This window comes from Podarcis gaigeae (assembly GCF_964106915.1).
Source record: "Podarcis gaigeae genome assembly, chromosome: 5".
In the NCBI taxonomy this organism is placed as follows: domain Eukaryota; kingdom Metazoa; phylum Chordata; class Lepidosauria; order Squamata; family Lacertidae; genus Podarcis; species Podarcis gaigeae.
The window spans coordinates 3,000,651-3,025,238 of record NC_139681.1 but is presented as its reverse complement, the minus strand read 5'-3'; the positions used below and the strand labels follow the sequence as shown (position 1 = coordinate 3,025,238).

The following is a 24,588-nucleotide window of genomic DNA, read 5'->3' as shown; positions in this document are numbered from 1 at the left end:
TTACTTCTCATTTTGATGAGCTCTGCCTATACGTCAGCTTTTGCTGATAGATGCTGAAGACAGGGATAGGCGTCAGGGGTGGGGGGCTCAGATCCTGCGTGCCGAACTCCCTGCACATCCCCTTTTAGTGGGGCACTTTAGCTGCTTTCTGCTGTAACAGCCAAGCCACAAGCAAATGGCTATTTCATTCTCCACCAGCAGCGTAGTCTGGTTTTCTGGCACATGTGTGCCAGGGGGGTGGGGCAGGGTGTGTGTGTGGGTGAACGGAGTCCACCATGGTGGACAAAGCAAAGCGAGGGTGAGACTAGGACTGAAGGGTGCATGAGTTGCATCCTTCTCACACTGTGCTGCCAGCCCTGCACCGCTTTGGGAGGCTGGGATCGCAGTCATTCGGATCAGATTCCAGCCTTGCAAAGCGCTGCAGGGCTGGCAGGATGGCAAGAGGAGCCAAATGCGCAGTGCCCCTTAAAAAAGTGCCTGGGTCCATTGCCCTGGCAGCCCCCCCCCCACTTTGCCCCTGTTCTCCATGCCCCCATGGGAAAAGCAACTATTCTCTCTTGTATTAAACCACTTCAGCACCAACGAAGACATAGGCAAAGAGCTCTTAGCCACACTGTTCCTCAGCCAGTTTCCCAAGCGACAGGGAAAGGAGATTGAGTAGCTAGGGCATGGGGCTTGCGCGCTCTCTTTCTCTCTCTGTGTGTGTGTAAACTGTACCAGGGTCTCATCCTGGGTGGGAGGATGCCAGTTGGCAAATCCAGCATTGCTGACCTTTCAGTCTTTACTAAGCTGAAAATGCGTTGTTGACTTTGACTGTAAGTCAGGACTGGAGAAGTTCAGAAGTGTGTGTCATTTCTAGATTGAGTGGACTTGTTAAGTGCACCCCATAAATAACAATTAGGGATCTATTTTCACAGAAAGAATCAGGTGTGGGAACTGTAGTTAAAATGCCATAGGGCAATCCAGAGTTCATCATGGCACATACAGGAGTGTTAAACAGTGGCGTAGCGTGGGGGGTGCAGGGGGGGCCGGCCGCACCGGGCGCAACATCTGGGGGTTAGGGTTAGGGGGCGCAAATCCACGGGTTAGGGGGCGCAAATCCACGGGTTAGGGGGCGCAAATTACTTGCCTTGCCCCGGGTGCTGACAACCCACACTACGCCACTGGTGTTAAAGGCTTCCATGGACTTTTGTCCTGTATGAAGTAACTGGACTTTCTCTGCTGCCCCAGTTACACTCTTGGGGGCAGCCGATGAGCCTGATCTTGACAGAGACTATTAGGGTGCTGGGTGAACTCTCCCAAAGTAGTCAAAATCTGTTCCTGAATTATTTTAAGTCCCCTTTAAATCCTATGGCTGACATTGCCTAAGGTGAAATGCTAAAGTCTGATTGGAATCCACCTTCAAACAGAACATATCGTTTCCTATTTATAATTACCACAACATAAGGAAAAAAACTATGCAGAAGCTTTGTTGGAATCAAAGTGATTCATGCAGGGCACAGGTGTGATGGAAAACTTTCCTGAATATTCTGCACATTTCTTAAGAAGAAAACTTTTTTGCCAGGCATAACACACCCAGCTTTTATCATTTATGCATAATATTTAACTTACTGGCAATTCTTGGACCTTTTGCACACCTGGCTATGCCCCATCAAATGTAACCATTCATCTAGCAAGTGCTTCAAAGCATGTCCAATGGGTTGGCACTGTTCGATTTATGTCTGCACACATCCAAATCCACTAATGTTTTAGGACTTGTAGTAGTATTTGCATGGCATTCTGTTAAGGAGGTCTGATGTACAGAGCACAAGTTCTTGGCACATCCTTAAAGGGGGATGTTTTCAATATTTCCACAGGCTAGATCCTACAAAATTATGTGCACTATGGTCAGGATATCCCATGTGCCAAAGAACTCAAAGCTATATAGTGAGAGAGAACATCATGTAGTTCAATGACATATACTCTTTGAATGATGTTAACTGGACTGCAGTTTTTGAGTTTTCACCATACTGCCCTGAAAACCTTTCAGTTATAAATGCTAAACAATTGTTAAACAATTCCCATTAACTTTACGTACATCCTGTATGTATCTCCAGGCTGCTTTGACAGAGCCATGTAGATGTCTCAGCTAAATTCAAACACTTCTGTTCCTTGGGCCAAATCAGGACCGTGCATTAAACTGGACATCTTCAGTGTGGACCAAGAGGACTACTTTGGCCAAAGTTCGGCAGCAAAGCTCTATCAAAGTGTCCTAAAAAGTATTGAAAAGCATAAGAGAATGAAGTTGGGTGTACATCTCTGTGAAGTGCCTCCACAATTCAGAGGAGAGCAGACTATACTATAGGCACTCAGCTGCTTGTGTCTGCAGAAATGACCACTTTGCAAATGCTACATAATGTTTATTCTCCACTTAATCCTTCAGTGTGGCGGCACCTGCACTGTGAAACTCTCTGCTAATTGATCTTAAGCAGGTGCCTTCACTGTATTCCCCCCCCCCCCCAGCAAGTTTAGGCAAGTCTACCCAGACATGCAAATTTGGCATGTATTTTAATGTGTAGTTTTATTTCATAATTTTATTTTTTACTTCTATATTTTGAAATATTTTAGGTCAGCTTGTTTTCAACATATGAGTTGACTGATAATTTTTAAGCATATTTCATATAAACTGCTTAGAGGTTTTGATGATTAAGTAGCATATAAATCCTGTTAAATAAATATTACATATCTATGTGCATCACAGAGACTCTGCCCTCTGATCCCGTGAGCAGCCAGAAACATGCCAGGGAGGCAAACTGCTGCCTCAGCACCAGCCTGGCTGCTTCTGTTTCTCTTCTGTTCCAGCTCCCACCTTGCTGGCAACGGTCCAGAGAGAGGCTGCGAATCATAGACAGGATTGCAAGCCAAAGAGTTTGGGTGGAAGAAAAAAGTGGGGGGCTTGCCTGGCCTCTCCCCAGTCCTTCTTGTGTTGCTTCTGCTTCACTGTTGCTGCCGGCTGCCCTTTGCTTCCCACCATATTTATGGGATTTCATGGGATGCATATGTTGTATGAGGCCAGATAATCCTCAGGCACATGGCACCACATCTCACAAACTCTCAATATTCTCTCCCTCCTTCCCTTCCCCCCTCTCTCTCACACACCCTAAATAATTCCTCTCCGCCTACTTTTTTAGCTGTATGCATAAACATTTTAGCCATTGCAACAGATGCATCTGCAAACATGTCTAGCATACTTGTCAGGTAGCCAGAGCTGCCCAAAGCTCATTGTTGACTGCACAGTCCTTTGCAAATACAGGCCCTTTAGCTCCAAGGACAATGTGCATCCATGGATATGTGGTCACAGGTTCATTGCATGGTCAACTGTACATGATGCCTCAGCAAGCCAGTAGCAAAAACTAAAGCTTAGATTGGCTTCAAAGTCTTTAAACGAAGCCTTATTTGAGCTACAAAATAAGGAATGCAAGACTTTGGCCCAGTGCCTTGCAAAATACTGCTGCATTCTAGTATATTACTGAATGCATATATTAATCTAGTTGCCTTTAAAAACATACTGCAGTCCAGATTAAATCATATTAGATGGATAATTCTATGTTGCATCTAACTGGAACATTTAAATAGACATAATTATATGGCACCATTGGGGGGCCTGTCTGGATGAGAATGATAACATGATTCCTTGCTTGAAAGATTTAACAAATTAAATGGAAAAGATACCCCCCCCCAAAAAAAGGTAGCAAGCAGAAGTTCAAAACAGGAAAGAAAAATATTGGAATGTGCCATGTTCCAAAATAGAAAATGTTAAAATCAAGACTGGACCATCCTTTAGAGGAAGAAGGAGAAGGTCCACTTGTACGCTACTGGAGTAGAAGAGGAAGCCTGTCTGCATAACTGGATCTCACCTGTAAGGAGGTGCCAAGTGGCTGAGGTGTGTGAAGTGGTTCCTTATTATTTTAATTGTAATTTTGCAGTTTGTTTTAAAATGCTTTCATGCCGTATTCCACTTGGGGAAGGCAGCTTAGAACTTTTTCTCCTCCTCTAAAAATAGCAGGTAATCCAAAGAAGCTGAATATATAAGAAAAATCAAGGCAAACAAAGGGAGGCTCCCGCCCCCCCCCCCCAAGTGCATGGACTGGAAGGTGCTGCCACAGGTTTAAAAAGGAGGGAGACAGAACCATGGAGGAAAAGCCTATCCGTGGCTGCTTCCCATGGCAGCTGCGCTGGAGGCAGGGGGCCTCCAATTGGTGTGGAATATGTGAGGACATTCATGTACAGTGGTACCTCTAGTTATGAACTTAATTCGTTCTGGAGGTCCATTGTTAACCTGAAACTGTTCTTAACCAGAGGTGTGCTTTTGCTAATGGGGCCTCTTGCTGCTGCTGCGCTACTGGCACACGATTTCCGTTCTCATCCTGGGGCAAAGTTCTCAACTCAAGGTAACTCTTCCAGATTAGCGGAGTTTGTAACCTGAAGCGTTTGTAACCTGAGGCGTTTGTAACTCGAGGTACCACTGTATTGCAAATGGGCTTTGCAGAGGCATCTGGCTTGGCCACTGTGAGACCAGGATGCTGGACTAAAGGGGCCATTGCCTGATCCAGCAGCCAGGCTCCTATGTTCTTACGTGTTTACACCAGGCCTGGTCAGCGCAGAGGCTGAAGATCGCCTGCTATACAGGGGCTGATGTGGCATATCCTTTTTCCTTTCTGGTCCAAAAGGAAGGGCTAAAGTTAGCAGCCTCATACGCTGCACCATTTCACTAGGTTGGGCTCTGGCTTCTCCACACGAGGCCCCCTCAACCCTTGTTTCTTCCACTTACTGATGCTGCATACCCTCCAACACTCCTCAGATGAAAATAGGGACATTTCTCCCTCCCTCCCACTGACCCTCCTCACCCCCCATTGTTTGTGCCCCCCTGCAGAGCATTTCCACCACCACTACGTCAACGGCAGGGCAAATGTATCCTCCACCACCCTGAGAAAACCCCTTAATCCCGGTTTTATTTTATTCTTTGGTAAATTTACAAAAAGAAAAACACACACTAAATGCATTTTAGAAAGGGGCAAGATTAGGTGCAGATGCACAAAGCATTTTTTTTAAGCAAGACTCCTTGTGCTCGGCTCCCCCTTACTCCCTGCCCTCTGCCTGCCCCTCAGAGCTGGCCTTGGTGGCAGCAGCTTCTCCCGTCCTCCTCTCCCGCTTTCCAGCAGTCACTTTGAGAAGCCCAAGGGAGGGGAAACAGTCACATCCTGGGATTAAATCAGAAGCCAGGATGGCTTTTGCAATTCCAGAACATTTGGAGGGTATGCTACTGCCACCTTCTATTTGTTTCTTGCAAACCCAGTTCAAGATATACTGGATTTATTTACTTTTGGCTGCCAACTGGATTTGGCTTGTTCAGATCTGAGCAAGTGTTGATCAGTTGACTGCAAAACTTGTTCAATATATCATAAAACCATTGGTGGTTTGGGGGGTTGGGAGTGGATGTGCCTTGAATTCAGTTAAAAAATTGTTCATGAGAATCCACCCTAAGTAGTTTTTTAGACAAATTCGCTTTAGGTTATGGATGAATAATGCTGGCAACATTTTAAAAAAGATCTGTTCTGATGGTGCTGGTGTGGGAATGGAAATTTAAATGAAATGGTTGCATATTAGTCATGCAGCCAATCCATTCTTCTTGGCTCCCTGCTAACACCTGCTCAGTTGTAATATTCTTATGCTACCCACAACATTACCTGGAAAGAGTTCAACTTGTACACAAAGGAGTTAGATAAAATCTGCAACTAAAACCCCAGAGCAACCTCAGAAGCCCCCCCCCTTCCCGGTAAAAGCACAATTTCATTTCACATCTTCAGCTTGGTTCCAGCTCCAACCTTTCCCCCAAACTTTAGTTATGGATCCTTTGAAGAAATGATTGCTTCCTGCTGGTATTCAGCCATGACCATTTTTTTCAGCTTCAATAAATAACAAGATGCTATCTTACTCTCATCTTGCCACTGGTCCAAGGATGACTGTTGCCAAGTCCAAAACACTGAAACCGTTCTGAGCAGAAAAAGTAGGGAAATTGTTACAGTCGATTTTTGTTTTTGTTCCATAATTAGGCAGTTCTATGCTTTATTCTATTTATATTTCACCTTCTCCCAAGGGATCAGGGACTTATGATAGCATAAAGTATCAAAAGAGTTCCCAGTCCAAAAACTCATTACTTGAACATAGCAAAGCCGATCACTTCTCCCTTGGTCTTCACCAAACCGCAGATCTTCATAAACCGTCCAGTCCTACTGGTGGAAGGTGCCAACTTCAGATTTCAAAAATTCTGCAGGACAAAGGTGGGGCCCACATCAGGTCAAAGCCAGAAGCTGTCCAGGTGGTCATTGGACTTGACTGTCCAGGGCAATTTCTTTAAACAATTTTTGTGACTTGTAGCTTTTCTGACCCAGTGGTAGTTGGCTCTACCCAAGTTGCCTTTAGAATTAGTCCAGTGTAAGATGGATGTCCAAAACATAGATCAGACCCCAGAGGCTAAGAAAAATATACATATGCACAGTGTTTCACACTGAGATCAGGATCTAAAATAAGAATTTCCATCTTTACTGCACCTTGCTTGTTTGACCCTTGCAATGCGACACAACTGAATTAATGTTCCATATTTGTCTTTCCCTTCTCTCCCTCAGAGTCAGACATGAGAAGACAGACACTGTTCGCTGCATTAAGTCCTGCCGACCGAATGACGTCAACTGCATGTTAGATCCAGTTCACACCATTTCCCACACGGTCATTTCATTGCCCACATTCAGGGATTTCACGAGGCCTGAAGGTAAACGCTTTCCCTCACTCTGTAGAAGTAGCCTATGAGATAAACATCCCAGAAGCTCCACCTACAGAAAGAATTGCTAAGAGCCGAATGCATAGCAAGGCTGAGAAGGTCTGGTCATCTGGGCAGCCCAGACCTCCAGACCCATTGCTGGGTTTGCGCCCCAGAGTCCCCCCCCCAATGCCCCTGCTGCTGGAACGTAGCACAGCAGTCATATAGCAGGGGACCTATGCCTAAATTGCTTCCTTTTATGGTTTTATTTTATTTCAGGTATTAATATACTGTACTCCTTTTCAGGCTGACTTCAAAAAGTGATTTACATAATATTATTACAACAATAAGTATCAATGAAATGGAAAAAAATGTTGTAGAAGTTGTTGTTTTACAAAAAACACAATAAAATTGAAAAACCATGAAGAGGCTGTAATGGCTGTCATGGCTTTTTTTCTCCTCCCCTCAGGGCAAGATGGTTCTGCAGAGTTGCAGATGATGGGGGGAGGGAATTAATTAACACACCTGTGCAGGTTCTAGGCCAGGGGGAGGCAACCTAAGGCCCGGGGGCCGGATGCGGCCCAATCACCTTCTCAATCCAGCCCACGGATGGTCTGGGAATCAGCATGTTTTTACATGAGTAGAATGTGTGCTTTTATTTAAAATGCATCTCTGGGTTATTTGTGGGGCATAGGAATTCATTCACCCCCCCCCCAATATAGTCCAGCCCAACACATGGCCTGAGGGACGGTGGAGCGGCCCAGGGCTGAAAAAGGTTGCTGAGCCCTGTTCTAGGCTGCAGGATGAGGGTCTGCCATTCCAGGGTCTTAGTACTCCTCTTGCAGTATTAAGTCACTGGCCAATGCAGCTCCTGCCCTTCCACCCCAGCAAGACTTTTCTGTAAGTCTCATGAAGGATAAGACAACCTTCAATCTTGCTTTTTTATTTCTCTGCTTTAACTTTTCTGACTTGCAATTGCTGAATAGGTTGCACTGCACTGATTTAAATGTTTTATTGTTGCCATTTTTAGTTTACTTCCGGTATCTTTCCCCTCAGAGATTATTTTCCTTCGAGCCATCACGCCAGCATACCCAGGCAACCAGGCAGACATCATATTTGACATCACTGAAGGAAATCTGCGGGATTCCTTTGACATCATCAAGCGCTACATGGATGGCATCACTGTGGGTGAGGAAAAAGTTCTCCTATTATTATTGAATTCAAGGAAATAATCAATAAACATTGGCTTATTGCATCCTTTATTAATTTTTATTTATTTATACATTATATACACCTAGCCTTTAGGGTTACAAATCCTACAAGGCATCTTTCAAGCAAATTAAAGAAATAAAAATGAAATCACAATATCAAATCAAATGATACTTTTTGCCTCCCCTGTTTGAAAAACAACGATATTTTTCTGTTCAGTGCCACCAAGTGAATGTATGGAGTACACAGGCAAAGCTGAAGAAGCTCAAGCATGTGTATCTCTTTCCTAAATTGTCGTAATATTGTTACTGAACAAAAACAACACAAGAAGCTGCATGGTGATCTGCAATTATCTAGAGAAGGAAAACCTGTGGCTGTCTAGATGTTGCCGCAATAAACCTCCAATCACTTCCGTTCATTGGTCATCCAGCCTGAGGATGATGGTGGGGTTAGCTATTGAGAAGCAATTGTATTTTAAATTGGATTTTTATGCTGTATATGTGTATTCTTAATTAATTGTGTATGCCACACTTCATCCATAGATCTCAGGGCGGTCCACAGCATAAAAATACAAGATAAAAACACAAAACACACAATAAAGACAAGAACGAGAATGAAACAGTAACCCTCCCTAAGAGGCTTCAGTGTAAGCGATGCAGATATCTACTGAATGTGACTATTCCTACTAACGTTGTCGCTGCTGCTGCTGCTGCTGCTGGTGGTATCTGGGCAGACCAGGCTGCTATTTTGTGCACATTGCAAGAGTTGGAGTAGTTATCTCGATGATGGTCACATAACAAGAGTCCTTCTGTATTTTTGCTTTGAACTTATATGAATATTAGTTTCTTGAATAAATATTGCTAGAAGCTGCACTGGGGTGAAATAGCTGCCACACACAACATAGAGAGGACCCTTTTGTAGCTCAGCCTGAAGGTGGCGCTGTTGGCTTTCCTGTCTTGTAGCAACCCAAATCCTTGTAACATAAATCTAGGTTTATTTCATAATTTATCGAGCAGAAATGTGAGGCTGCATGCCAAGAGGCAACATGTTAATGCAGGCTTATAAGCTCCCACGTCTTAAACAGAGTTTGTTGATGAAAACGACAGTTAAATAACTGGAGGGTTGTTTTGTGTTTATGATAAAGATTATGTAAAAATGGTGGACGGGGTTGTTTACTTTCCTTATTCATATGCTTCTGGCCTGCTTTTTGCTGTGATGGGTGGGGCTCTTTATTGTATTGTGGTCAATGGAAGGACTTGAGAGTGCTTCCGGAGAAGAAGGTATTTCTCTCTGTGACCTGAACCTTGTCTCTCCTCGCAGCGTCTCTTGTCAGGCTTCCCTCCCTGCACCAAGAGCACCCACAAGTCCAGGGCCTTAGCTTTCCCCACAGAAGTGAATGGCAACAATTCGCTTAAACAGGATAAAAAAGGGCTCCACTCAGGATGCCAATCCCTACGCTTTGCCATCCCAAACCTTTGAAAACCAGGCCTGCTGTTATCTGCATGGCTTTGCAGAGCAGCCGGTGGCCCTCCAGGCTCAGGAACTGGAGCCCAACATCTGGAGGGGCACCAGGTTGGGCAATGCTGAGCTACGGCTTGAAATTTTAGTTACTGTTTAAAAATTGCCCCACATTTCTGTCCAAAATTTGATATCCACAAGTAGCTGATAACAAACGGAACAAAGCAGACAGAAAAACTATAGTAAGGATCAAAGGACCAATTTCTCCAAAACTCTCCTGAGCTGCCAGCCAGGAAAAGAAGCAAAGATGTCAGTAGCTGTCCCCCTTCCCTGGGAGGTACAATAGAGGTGCAGCTAGAGACTGAAAAAGCACTTTCACGCATGGCTGTCTGGCAAATTCAGTCAGCAGCAGGAGAAGATGATGATCAGATCTCTGATGCTGAGGGCAAGAGAAGCACATGGCATGGGAAGAGGCAGTTCTTACATCTTGAGTAGTTCTTTTTATCTGCATTAACCACTATAAATGGCACCCAAGGCACCTGCACAAGTTGAAAATAAACAGCTCCTTCAGGTGACCCGTTTACTGAGCCTTTATCCTGATTTTATGCAGCAGTTATACAATGCCTGCTCTTTATTGAACATCCATTCCAATTGGTTTGTTGGGAGATTATACATTTTCCCATCAACCAATCATTTCCCCACAATACATTTTAATGCATTTCCTCCTCCCTTTTCTAACTGTGGAAGGTGGTGGTGTACCCTCCCCCAGTGGATTGCTGCACTAGAGTGCTTTAATCCACTTTAATTGCACAAACTGATATTGTCCAGAATGCAACTGAATCCTTCCTGAAAACCAGTAACAACCTCCAGGGGAACCTTGTACTTAAGAGTTACTAAAAGCCAACAATAAAAAGCAGCAGCCTGTTGAGTGAAAAATGCCCCACAAGCCAGATCAGTCCACAGGAAACATCCTTAGAACACAAATGTCTTCGCCTGATGGCAAAATACTGTTCAAGGGCAGGGGAGCAGGAGAGATTGGTTTCCTTGGGGAGTGCATTCCACGATGCGGATGCCACTTTGAAGAATGGCCACTCTGTGCCCTCCTCACTGAGCTCCCCTGGTTGAAAGAGGGGAACAAAGAGGAGCTTTGTAAGCCCAGATGACTATCATACCATTGGTTTACAATATATACCAATATGTAAACAGACATTTCAGGTTCTGTCTCATTGCTTTCTGCTGTATGAGGATCACTCTTTCGTATTTTTGCTTAAATGGCTCAATCTCTTCGCCTGACAAGCTCCCCTTCCAGCTGGGGTTGCCAGGTCTCCCAAGCTCCGATGGTTAAAGTTCTGGAGCCTAACTAGGGAAGAAGGGGTGCAACACAGCAAATGGCCAGAGATATTGTCTTTGGGATCAGTGGGCAAAACCCCACCACATTTGGGGGCTCAGGGCAGAGCCTGATGGAAATGGGGTAGTAGATAGGGAACACCTATACAACTATGGTTGGCAAAATTATCTGTCTGGGTCCCGCCCCGCCCCCCCATATTCTAAGCTTCGGCACAGAAAACAGTTTCTGGGGCTAAGCCCTGGTGAATTTTGGCTGTGATTTATCTGTGCATTTATGATAATATGAAAGGCAAGGCCTTAAAGCCAAGCCCTCAAAATTTAGCTCCCTTTAGCCTAGGCTGGTGATGGTCACAATATACATGCTGTACCAGGCTGGGAAAGAACTAGACGTGCCGGATTCTCCTACTGATTTCTAAGCTTGGGTTCTGAGACCTGGCTGGCCCCTTTGCAAGGAGCCCCAAAGTTTAGCAGTTCATTCTGCAAGATATTCCTTGTAGCCTTAAATCACGGCTGAACTAGGGGAAAGGGTAAACAGAAGTAAAGCCTCAGCTTGTTCTCCTTAAGCCTTTTTACAGACTTTCTGCTACATACCTTTTTGTTTTGTTTAGGTCCGCCCCCCCTTGTACCTTTTAACCAGCTGTCAGTGAAGAATTCGTTTTCAGCTTGTACAAAAAGGTCCTATTAAAGCCTGGGGTATTAGAGAGCACTATGCAGCTTTTCCCCTCTGCTCTGTGTTGGGGTTCTGTAATACCACCTGTGTTCAGGCAGGGCATTCAACTGCAGGATGTTTTCTCTCCTCTCCCCCCCCCCCCCGGCCCCAACCAGGCACTTACACTTACGTTTGGTTAATGGAAAATGAAATTTTGCCCTTGAACATTGCTGTTAGTAGGAAACTTTTTCTGAAACCAGCACCGTCAGGATATTATGATGGGGCTCACATTTGGAGAATGGCCCTATAGCAGGCATATGGCATTCTAGAAAAAGGAGATGTCAAGTGTGTTTTGGAACCCCTTTTCCCCAGTGTTGCCGCAGCAATCAAACCCCAGGGCTCTTCCAGCTTCCTATGATCCTGCCTCTTTTCACTGGGAAAACCTGCTTTTTATCACTGAATTGGATCAACGCTTGCTCCGATTCAGCGGTCAAGTGTGGCTATTCCCAGGGAAAAGAGGTGGGGCAAAAGGAAAACCACTCTGACCCATGCCTAGAAAGCAGGGGACATAGTGGTAAACCTCTCAAACTTGTGCTTTTTAGTGTAGACAGACAAATCCAAAATTGTATTAGGAGAGCATTTATCGAAAGCAAGAGGAGACAGTGGCGAGTCAATGGTCCTCTACATCCACGGCCATCTGGTTTTGTGCCTTACTGTTCCAGGGTTCAGTTTAGGCACTAAAAACAGATACTGGCACTGTGCTCTGATGTGCTCTGGCATAAATTAAGCCCTGCAATTAGCCTTATGAAAGCACAGCAAAATAATTATTCCTCTCTTCATCTGCATAGCCAGAACTGTGCATAGGTATTAATTCTGCAGAGAAGGCACAGAATAGAGAGCGGGATGCTGAACTGAAGCTGAGTTAAAGGGCTTCTTCACACTTAGCAGGCTTTGTGTCCAAGTGCTTTTTTCCCTTGCCCTGAGCTTTCCCCACAATGCACCACTTTTTACCACCGAATTGGAGCAAATGTCAGCTGAGGATTTCCACGGATTCCTGTTTGCTCTGATTCAGCTTTAAAGACTGGGAAACTCTGGAACAGAAAAGGGGTGCTTGGAAGTGGAGCTTTAACTAGCAGAACATGCCTGGAAAGAGCAGATCAAAGCTAAGTGTGACTAAGACCAAACTGGGGGCAAGACTTGCTTTGTTCTGTGGCATCGCCATTCCTAACGCGACCCCAAATTAGCTGGAATGCTTAAAAGATTGTGCTGCCAAAGCAGCTGATCATGGAGTATAGTAAGGAATATGTATGAAAAATAGCACAAAGTAGGTGAAATCCCCAAATATATTTGAACTGCGTAATCTTGGAACAAAGGAAACTGTTATGTACTAAGCTTGGATCCTAGAACAATAGGCAGGTAGGATCCTAGAATGCAACAACTGATTGGCTTGCAGGAGAAGACCAATCAGGCTCCAGGAGGAAGTTAATCAGCCAATCAGACGGGACTAATTGTGTAAATAATGTATATAAAAGCCTGAGGGTTTTTTTTTGGGGGGGGGGGAATTCAATCACTCTTTTACAAGCTGCAATAAAGAGCATGAAATCACTGCACGACTCCGAGTATATTTCAGCAACATAAGCATTACTTTCAGTGCCTAAGATGCTGCTCATCTGAGCTTTTTAAAATGTAATGCTAAGTAGTGGGGACCCATGATTTTCAACAGAACCACAGTTTGTGGAGGTTAAATAGGGTTAAATACTAACATTCTCTGCAATGTATCTTGGTCTATTCACCTCCCCCCCCCCAACCTACATTTAAAGGGTTTAAAGATGATGTAGAAGCCCCCTTCCCCAGTCTTATTCTTGGAATTTGGTCAGGGATTAGAATGCACAGCAGCTGAAAAGGATTCGTTCTTCAGAAATTCTGGGCTCTCATCTCTAGGTAATGATGGAGGGATTGTGCAATGGCTTCCAGGCCCAATCCTCTGGATTAGCCCTTTATTTTCCTTGGTAAATTGAACCACACAGACGTGGCCTGGTGTGCGCCATGGTGCGGCTTACAGCCAAGAAATGGTCAAGGAGTGGTGCTTGCCACAGCCTTGGTGACATGACTATGCTATTCAGTTATGAACAGGATCCTGCTCTCCCTCACCCTCCGCTCCCTCTCTTTGTGTCTCCCCTGAAACTAGAATTTGGGGCTACCCAGCTATATTGATTGGCAGTGGAATCAGGTAAAAATAAGCACTTCTTTACACAACGTGTGATTAGTTTGGATGGTCCACAGCTGTGAGATATGGCAGTGGTGATGAGGTTCTTTAAAAAGGATAGGTCTATCAATGGATATTAGCTATGACAGATGGGACCTCCACGTTCAGAGGTAGTAGAGCTGAATACACTGTCAAAAAGACGTGGGTGTTGCCTTTATGCCTTTCCTGTAAACTTCCGAAATAGTCAACCTGACCACCGTTCGAAAAATAACACTGGACTAGATGGGCCTTTGGCCAATCCAGCAGTTTTTATGTTCCCATGTACTGTGCCAAAGCTGAAATGACACTAAATAATGTGCAGCAAGGCTGTGTCTTTAAGGTGCCACAAGATTCTTTGCAATACGTGCAGTGTGGTTTGAACTCTCCAAATTCCATATTCAGCTTAAGGCTAATGTTCCATCAGCACAAGGATTTTTCTTGTGTTGTGTAATTTTCTCCCTCTCTCCTCTCCCCACGTGCCCCCTTAATCTGTTCTTGGGGTTCCCCCCACCCTCCAGAGCAGATTTAGAGATGGCGTGGGGGGCAGGAGGAGGGGAAGTCCTGTTGCACTAGTGGGAATCCTTGCACTGGCTTCCACTAGCGGTATGATTCAGTTGAATATGGCCCAACACATTTTTATTAATTATGTCCCAATTAGTGCAACCAAACTAACCAAAGCAAAATATTTCACGGTATGGTGAAGAAAATTAGTAAATCCAGAAAGTTGAGTGAGACATGAATGCAAACACAAATGCTGCATTAAGAGCGTTGTCCCATCTAATTGACATGGACTGTGTGTGCTAAGATGTCAGAGTCCACTTTTGGCACAAGAAGGAAACAGGGGTCTGCAACATCAACTGATGCAATTGGCAGCTAACATTTAGCCTTTTGGTTGGCCAGTCTTTCCAGAATAGGTCCCTGGCTCCTGCTTTTGTATAGTTCAAGTGATCTGCTTGCTTCACTTCAGATCTAGTGGCCTCAGGGATCCTGTGCTGGATTCCAGGTCTAGATTCTGGGACGATGCTCTGCAGCTCCGCATATTGCCAGCTCAGGAGTATTTGCGAGGAATGAGTTAAACAACAGAATGGCTCTTTTAAGTTTAAGATGCAAGGTTATTAGCAAACTGGCTAAGTGATACAAAATACAAGCAGAAACCAGACATGAAGGTGAACTGCCTGAGGGGCTGACATATTTTGAAGGCGGGCAAGAGGGAGGGAAATGTAATTATATCTTACAGCAACATAAATGAGCCACAAGAATACCTTCAGCATCTGTCTGCAGTACCAGAAATCCCGATGAGGAGAAGAGTGAGAAGACAAACAATGCTAAGTTTAAAACCAGCGCCCTCCTGGCACTTGCAGCAAGTAATGTTAGATAATCTCTATATTTTCCCCATTCTTTTTGGAATTTTTGTTTAGATCATCCCCTAATTGTATCTGTCATTTTGGCCAATTCAAGGTAATCAAATAATTTATCTTGCCTCTCTTTTTTTGTTGGTACTATCTCTTTTTTCCAATTAAGATTCTCGCTACTGATGTTGCATACAGGAATATTCTCTTATTTTCATTTGCAATATTGGAGTCTAATATGCCCAGCGGAAAAGCTTCTGTCTCTTTTTTTATAAAGGTTTGTTTAAATATTTTCTTCAGGTTATCATATACCATATCCCAGAAGCTCTTAATTTTATTACAGGTCCACCACATGTGTAGCAGCGTCCCCTCTGCTTGATTACACCTCCAACACATTTTGGATTTTGTTTTATACATCTTGAATATTTTGCTAGGTGTTATGTACCATCTATAAAACATCTTTAGAAAAATTTCCTTTATGGCTGCTGCTTCCTTTCTTTGCCACCTCCTGCAAGGCCAAATTTTATTTTCCCTTTTTGTGCAAGAGCAGTTCTGTGCAAAAGAGCTGCTTTAAAAATAGAAACATCATGGATGTGCCTCCAGCAACAGCCAGTGAGAAAAGGAAGGCTGTATCCTTTCCCTTTGGCTAATGAAAACCAAATGGAAGTAGTGGGTTTGGTAGCAGGCTGTGTGGCAGGAAAGCATCACCACACATGTAAGAAAACCCCACACCTACACCACATGCAGCGTGCAATTTTGTATTGACTTTTCTGCCCTTATGCAATTATTCACGGATTGGGATAATTCAGATTTATCAGAGCGGAATTGTGGCTGTCACTTGAATGAGGAGGATTTCATGAGAAGGATATTTAAGAATAAGAATAGAAGAGACACAGGAAGCTTCAGCTCCACATTAAACTTCAGTGTGGATGAGCCGAAAGTTATTAGTCAAGAAAACCAACAACCTTTATATCAAGCTCAGCAGAAAATGCCCATTTCTCTCTCTCTCTCTCTCTCTCTCTCTCTCTCTCTCTCTCTCTCTCTCCCCCCTCCCACTTTTGGTTCTGGCCCCTCACTGTGAGACCTGACACATGTGTGCCTCACTCCCACAGTCTAGTCCAATCTTTGGGAGAAGTGGGTTTGTTGCATGAGACCTGCCAATCACCAATTTGTCGGTGTGTGAATGCCTTCACGCAAAGAGAGTGATGGTTTGGAAGTGCCTTGTGACTGACCTCAGACCAGAAGTGTGGCAGAGTGAGCCTTCAAACTCTGAGCCCTGGTCTCCCCTCTTTATCCAGTATTTTTGCCAGGGTTGGTTCTTCAAGACCAGGCACTAGGATGATGGTGTTTGTCATGCTTGCCTTGAAGGGAGCCTTACAAGCCCTTGAGATTCACATGACTGTATCAGGAAATATGCATCTTGGCACCTTCACGAAGCAAGAGTTACTCACTGAGCTTTGTAACATTTGTATACCAGAGTTCCAGTGCAGTTTTGTCAAGTTCCACTGATGTGCGTCCTCAGATGAGGCTGCATGCTGGGCCCAAGGGCCCTTGCCTTGCCCTGTTGCAGGTAGAGTGGCAGGCTGTGTCTGAATAAAGGCAGGTCTGATCCTGCTGCTCTGTCAGCATGGTTGACAGATGCAGCATCCCAGCCTGGAATGTCCCTGTTGACAGGAGAGCGATGTTGTCCCGCTTGCTTTGACACAGCAACTGACATAGCACAGAAAGTGAAACTTCAGTGCATGTAACTGTATCAGCAGGGTTGTGCCCAAGCACTGGACCTTTGGCACTGGACCTTTGCCAAGTGTCAGAGTGCTGGAATGAAAAGCGTTCTGGCGCTCATCAGTAGGATGCCCCGGAGCTCTGGTGAGACCCTGCTGGCTTGCACCACAACAAAAAATGGGAAATCTCAGGATGCAAACAGAAGCTGGGATTGGCTTCTGTGATTCCTGGATGTCCCCCTTAAAACAGGACAGTTGAGGGGTATGTAATACAGTCCCACATAACACAGTAATCAAAGGCATAAAGTAATCAGTGCTGCAATTGACTCAGTAGGACAGGGGTGTGGAAGCAGATTGTCTCCCCTATCGCTGTGGGTCAAAACTGACAGAAGAGTGGGGTTATCCAACTATCAGTCACCTGATGGTGATGTCCAGTGACCCTTTTTCAGCTCTATGGTTTGAAATCAAACTATGTGGGGAAATGTGCAGCTTGCAAAGTGCTCTGAAAGAACCAAGTGCCAGCTGATACTTGGGTCTTGTGGAGCACTTTGCAAGAGGCTTTGCAAGACCCAGTGATCAGGTGAAGATCAGCTGGGCTGTGGTATGGGCCAAAAATGGCCTTATGGGCCAGGTGAGGAGGCCTGAGGGGCTCCATTAGACCAGAGGACCCCCGCCCTTCAGTAAGGACACTCTATGATCTGAAGGCCTGTGCAAATAAATAGGTTTTTCGCTGTCACTTGAATGAAAATCAGTTTGGGGCCACCAGATCTGTACAGGGAGGGAATTCTGCAGACAGGGTGCTGCCCCTGAGAATGTCCTACAGGGCTCCCCATCAGATCTGAGAACCTGGGTTGACAGGTGTGAGAGACGCCACCAGATAAAGTACTTTGGGTCTAAGCTCTTTAGGTCATTATGCACCTTGAATTGGGCCTTGATAAAGAGACCCACCTTGTCACTGGAAGTCCATGTGGCCTCACTGGGAGGAGAGCCTATGCCCAGTTTCAGATTTAGATGGAGGTAACTTGGCTACAGTAATCCAGCCTCTGAGAACTTCCCGGTTGTATTTCTGAGATGCCCTCTACATTGGACTTCCCTTGAAGACCAGTCGCTACAAGGACACTGCCCATTTGCTGCTTGGGGCAGCAAGGTGGCATTGCACGACCCCAATTGGCAGAGTATTGCACTGGCTGCCAATGGGCTACCAGGACTCTTTAACCTCTTTAGCTTGTCCCCAGTGTTGATGCTATAACAGAGGTTCACATCTTCAAAACCTCTGCTGAGCTGAACATTTTGGTACAGAGTTGCTTCTTTCAGTTATTGGAATCCAACAGTGGTGTTTAAGGAAAGATTATTTGATATATATTCCATTTCCCAGTTCACACTAGTGGTGGTTTTTTCGGAGGGGGGGGGGGTGATCTGATTTTTGCTGACCTTTCAGCCTTTGTGTAGTTTCAAACAAAGCCCTGATGAAAAATGAGTTGCTATTCTACTAGGACTCCAAATCTGCCTCCAAAATATATGCTAGGCAGCCATGTCTCTTCCAGCTTGACCCGCCTCCACTCCAGTATCCTGAATATTGCAATAAGCAAGATGTCAGGCAGGAGAGGATAACAGGATAACAAGAACAGAGGAGGAATAGACAGGAGAAGCCATGGCTGCTTCATCTCTGACTGGATCAAGGAGGGGCCCAATCTTGCCTACTGACCAGGGTATATGCAGAGTGGGAAAGAAATTGTCTGAATTAAATGATTGCATCCTATGGATTCATGTGTTATAGGATAGAAGATAATGCCAAAGAGAGAACACGCTTCCATAGCCAGGGCTGTATTCCAGGGAGATTCCCTAACCCTCCACCCCCCGTCTCAGTTCCTGCCAATACAAGTCCATTTTATAAGGGAGGGGAATCCGTCCAAGGAAATGAATCTTATCTGTAACATTTTAGGGACTGGGGGGAAAGGATGCTTAAAAAGAGAGGTGTGTTTATGGAATATGGCAAGCAAAATGAATGTGGTGAAAAGTCTGCTATTTCTCAGCATGCTGAAGATATTAGTCAGTATTTAAGTAGGACAAAACTCTAAGGTCATCACGGCATTCAGAAAAAAGGGTGCTGACAGCTGGCATAAGCAAACGTTTATCTCTCCCATCAGATCCTAAGCCAATGTGTTCTTAGGGAATTGGTAGGAGACTGCTTCTGGAATGCCATACACGCTGCCGAGCTCTCCACTTTTGAAACATGACCTCAACTAAGATCTAAATGGGACACATATCAAATAATCCTTCCTTAAACTGTACGTTTCCTTCCAAATTAAATGGCACTGTTGGATTCTAATAACTGAAAGAAGCAATTCTATACCAAAATGTTCAGCTCAGCAGAGGTTTTGAATATGTGACCCTTCCTTATTCTGTATTTTGCACTTTCAGAAACTGACAGTGTAGGAGACAGTCAGCCATGTGTTCTGTTCATGTCGGAGGGCAGCAAACTGCAGGGAGAGAAGCAGAAGATGCTGTCAGGCAACCACAGGCCAGAGCCCAGAATATTGGGGGTTTCATAGCAGAAAGCAGTTTGAAAGGCAGATTATATGCAACTATATATAAAATAGTCACCCAACAATATATATGACCAGCCAGCAATAAATATCCACTGGGCAGCTTACAAATAACATTTAAATTTCTTTTTATTATTAAACTCAATAATCAATAAGACAGCACCTGCAACCCCCTGTTGCAGCTTCTGGTAAATGGATTTTGTGGGGTTTTTTCTTCTTAAATTATTTCAAAAATCTGCTTATCCCAACTTAACAATGAAAGGAAAGGAACATTGGTGTTCATTGTGGCAATCAAAGCTTCTCTAAAGCTACAGTCTTTTTCCAAGTTTAGTTGCTTGTTTCCATTGTGCACAGTATATTTTATACAGAGGAAAGTACCAGGGGTGGCCTATCCTATTTTGGCACCTGAGATTCAAATGGTAAGGTGCCCCCCACCCTGGCTTGCTTACCAGGATGGTGCAGAGGTGGCTTCCAGGTTCTGGAAGTAGGGCTCTCCCCTTGTGGGGGTGCGGGTGGGAAGAGGCACCCATGCCACTGCCAGAAAAGTGAGATGTGAGAAAAGACAGCAGCAGCAAGATCTTGAGCAGAGTCCTGTGAGATCTCGCAAGAGCTCTTTAGGATCTCATGAGATTTTGCGGGGCTCTTGCAAGATCTTGCCACAACCTACTGCTGCTTCTCCATTGATGGCGGATGGGGGCCTGTGGGGGTGTGTGCTCTACTGAGATTCTGCTGCCTGAGGCAGATGCTTCAGTCTGCCTCATGGGAGGGCTGGCCTTGAAAAACACAAACCTTGAAATGTGCAACAAGTGGGTGGGTTAAGAGCTTTCCCAGTCCAATATCTCTCTATGAATAAATGGTGGAAACTTCTTTTAAAGGGCTGCCTAATTAGGCAGATGTTAGAGTTGAGTAGGGACGCAGGAGGCGCTGTGGTCTAAACCACTGAGCCTCTTGGGCTTGCCGGTCAGAAGGTCGGCGGTTCAAATCCCCACGACGGGGTGAGCTCCCATTGTTCGGTCCCTGCTCCTGCCAACCTAGCAGTTGAAAAGCACGTCAAAGTGCAAGTAGATCAATAGGTACCGCTCCGGTGGGAAGGTAAACGGCGTTTCTGTGTGCTGCTCTGATTCGCCACAAGCGGCTTAGTCCTGCTGGCCACATGACCCGGAAGCTGTACGCCAGCTCCCTCAGCCAATAAAGCGAGATGAGCGCCGCAACCCCAGAGTCGGTCACGACTGGATCTAATGGTCGGGGGTCCCTTTACCTTTAAGAGTTGAGTACCATTAATGCATCTTTCACATTCACTACAGTTTTCATAATAAATGTTTAAAAATTTATTGCTAGCTAAAATGCCACCCAAGTTTGAGAAAGTGACATACTCTGGAGCCAAGAGGGAAATGGTTTGGGGGCATTCTCCCTTCCCCAGTATGGCCTGAGAAAAAGAAAAAAGAGGCTGTGCCGTGCCGTGAGCTGGCTGGCTGCTGGAGCTGCAGCATCCTTGCCTGGTTCTGCTTTCTTTAGGAAGCTGTGAAAGGGATCATTAGGGGCTACACTATCTGCTCAAAGGAAGGTCAGCTCCTCTACCGTGTTGTGCTTTTGCACTGTAAATAAAGCACATATTACAAGCAAACAAAAATCTTCTGCTACACGGTCCGTGGAACTTTTCATCACTTGTGGTAGTGGAGAGCAAACTTGAACTTTTTCTTTTTGTATAAGGAAGAAAACAAAGCCCATTAACATCCCTATGTGCTTAAGAAAAAGAAAAAAAACAGTGACTTTAATACTTTCTCAACCTCTGAGCCGCTCACTTTGTGTACAGCCTCCATGAGGTAGACACGTTTCTGGATTTGGTTAATTTGGTTATTCTACATCTAAGGTAAAGGTAAAGGTACCCCTGCCCGTATGGGCCAGTCTTGACAGACTCTGGGGTTGTGCGCCCATCTCACTTAAGAGGCCAGGGGCCAGCGCTGTCCGGAGACACTTCCGGGTCACGTGGCCAGCGTGACAAAGCTGCATCTGGCGAGCCAGAGCCACACACGGAAACGCCGTTTACCTTCCCGCTGGTAAGCGGTCCCTATTTATCTACTTGCACCCGGAGGTGCTTTCGAACTGCTAGGTTGGCAGGCGCTGGGACCGAGCAGCGGGAGCGCACCCCGCCGCAGGGATTTGAACCGCCGACCTTTCGATCGGCAAGTCCTAGGCGCTGAGGCTTTAACCCACAGCGCCACCTGCGTCCCTACATTCTACATCTACTTAGGCCTTATTATGCTGGAGATGAGGACCAGCAAAACTCGCCCAAAGAAACCATGGAAGACGAAGGTTTTAGCCTGGGGTGCGAAGGGCGAGAAGCCACCTCACAGGTGCTCTCAGAGGCATTGTGAACACATCTGCAAATGCCTCTTTGTTTGCAGCATATTCAGCCGACCCTTCTCTTTAGAAACTACATTCATAGTGGCATTTTTCTCCATGGTGTCTTCTAAACTTCCTTGCTGCCACAGCTTCTCGTCTTCACCACCTGGAGCAGGGCATCAATGAATTGATCTTCATGACCGTGTCATTTCATGTGGTTGGGAGCAGTTCTTAAGATCCTCTGGCCCCAAATTGCTTTAAAATAAAAACCAGTCCTCTGAAACAGACTGCTAAAACAGCAGAACACCTCTCCTAAAGGCCCCATTCTTCCTGTCAACACCCTGGTAGTCGCATTGTAGGCAAACTGAAGTTTTCAAACTTGCCTCCAAAGGTAGGTTTTCCTACAGAATATTACAGGTATCTAACCTGAAGGGGTTCCTGAACTGCAGGGGATTGGACTAGATGACCCTTGGTGGTCCCTCCCAACACGACTCTTCTATAATTCTGCGACCAGGACATGCATGATGACTATGGCCTGTTGCACAGCCTGGGAGATAGGCTGGAAGCTTGTGACACTCCATAACCCAAAGGCCACAGAATGGAATAGCCACATCCCTTGTGGGAAATGACCTGACCGGAAGGACTAAGGGCATTAGTATGGCAGAGCTGAGCCCAGTTATATTTGTGGCACTAATTCTTCTTCCTCCTCCTCAACCCACAGGTGTGGTTCGCCAGGTGAAACCCATCATTGGCCCCTTCCATGCTACCTTGAAGCTGGAGATGAACTACGTCATTGGAGGGGTTGTCTCACACCGCAACGTTGTCAACGTGCACATCTTTGTTTCGGAGTACTGGTTCTGATCCACCTCGCCACCTGGGTGGAAGCAGGAGAGCTTCCAAGTGAAACTCTACCACAAACTCATAGAAACGTTATGCAGACCTTTTGGGTCAGGGAGGGGTGAGATGGGGGTTGGGGTTGGGAGTGAGACCAAATAGCTTTCTTTTCAAGTAACATTTCTGGTTTATAGTTTAATTAAAGGACCAATAGCAAACTATCTAAAATAGAAGTAGGATGGAGCAATAACCTTTGAGTCTGATCTAGCTGGATTGTATATACAAATAAGTAGTGTGTCCAGCTCCCTGTCCTTCTATGGGGTTTTAAATTCGGTTTTGTTGAGGTCTTTTAGGCAGGGTGCTGCGTGCAAGATTTTGCAGGATCAGAGCCTTGCCTGCCCTCACCCTCCCTACTTCCACCTTTTGAATACCTTGCCTGGCTATCAAATTAATTTTTTCATTGTAAAAATCCAGAAATCACCTCTGATGAATTTGGGGCACAACCAGGGCTTTTGTTCAGCTCAGTTCCGGCACCTCTCAGGTCGGCACCAATGCCGTTATAAGAGAACAAGGGAGGCGGTTTTTGTGAGTTCTGGCACCTCTTCTTTTAGGAAAATAGCACTGGGCATAACTGACCTCGAAAATGACCCCTCCGCCACACATATTCCACATATATTCTCTTGCAATGAGTGGGGCGGGTGGGTGGAGTTCTCTGGTGCTTCAAAATAAGTGTGTATTTTGGGGTTTTTTAATCTGAAAGTTTCATTAAAAGGCATTAGCATCAGGTAGGCCCCAACTAAAGTAAATGGTAGAAAAATAAACACTGTATATGCCAAGGTATGGAGGGGCTAAATGACCCCAGTATTGGGGAAAATGTCACTTAACATGTGGTACCTGATGTGAAATCAGCCGCTAAGAGAAGGATGTGCTCATGATTCATTGTCTTGGATCCAAAGTCCAAATGGCACTTTGGGTTTTCCCCCAAACAGCAACCCCTCATGTCACAATGCAGTCTGCTTTTAAAACAGAGGAGAGTTTCAAAAGCAGTCTGTGATATGGCAGGAGAGCCTCCTGCTTAAAGCAAAAAAAAAAAAAAGTGCAACAGGAACAAGCAATAATCTTTTTTGAGCTTGCCTAAGGTAGGGCTGCAGGCCCTTTCTCCATCTTCTTTTAGCTGTGCATCCTGAAGGTTTAGAACTGAAGAGGGAAATGCGTGAATTTGGTACTCCTTAATCTGCAAGATCCCCAAAGGCGTTAACAGCTCAAGGCATTGTAGATCCCAGATATGCCTCTTAGGCTAGAAAAGGAGGGGGCCCTTCCAGAGTGCGGTGCCCCTGACAGCTGTCCAGCGATGGCAGGTTCTGACTCCCATCCTGTAGACTATACTACTTTTAGTGGCTTTTGAGATCCCCATTTCTTTGGTGACAAACTAGAATGAAATCAACAGTGCAGTGGAACCAAGTAATTCGAAACCTTTATGCCATGATCCAGCAGCAGAGATATGTACATAGAAACAGTATGTCCCTATTGTGGATACATACTAGATTGGGATTGGTGTTTTAGAAGCTAAAATTATTTTTAAAATTAGTCATGGTGAAGGACCCAATCCAGTTGCAGTGATAGGCTGCAGATGTGGGTGGACATCACACTGAGGCACATCCCAAGGAGTCCTCCCACCAGGGCTCAGGTGAGCATGGATTTAGGCCACCATTATGCACACAGGAAGGCTTCTTGCTGGGTTGGAGCAATTGTGTATGAGGCTTCTTATGTATCATACTGAAGTATGACCCAATAATCTAATGAAACTCAATAAATGAGTGTTGTTTGTATCTACAGTTTCTCTCAACCATGTATCGTTTTTAGGAAAATAAACTTTTTCTTTTTTTAACAGTTGTTCATCCAAGTTCCCTTAATTTTAACAATATAACTGAATATTCACAATGTGCATCATAAGGAATAAGCAGTCAAGAGTTAAGGGGTGTGTGTGTGTGTGTGTGTGTGAGAGAGAGAGAGAGAGAGAGAGAGAGAGAGAGAGAAGTGAGGGAGAGAATTAAAACAGAAGTTAACATTAAGAATCATTAGTGGAACCTC

The 24,588-nt window shown here is 45.1% G+C and overlaps 1 protein-coding gene across 2 annotated transcripts in view; it reads left to right on the top strand.

Moving 5' to 3' along the window:
• Positions 1-24,385, top strand: part of FBLN1 (fibulin 1) — a 55,608-nt gene extending 31,223 nt beyond the window's left edge. The window contains exons 15-18 of one of the 2 annotated variants that reach the window (XR_014564191.1): positions 6,666-6,808; positions 7,853-7,984; positions 22,385-23,422; positions 23,759-24,385. Coding sequence is in view for 1 of the 2 variants with exons in the window: in XM_083738749.1 (XP_083594875.1) it covers positions 6,666-6,808; positions 7,853-7,984; positions 22,385-22,524 (415 nt within the window). In the remaining variant the exon portion in view is untranslated. Of the gene's footprint in view, positions 1-6,665; positions 6,809-7,852; positions 7,985-22,384 lie in introns of both variants that reach the window. The other variant, XM_083738749.1, reaches the window with a different exon arrangement.
• Positions 24,386-24,588: the final 203 nt, after the last annotated feature.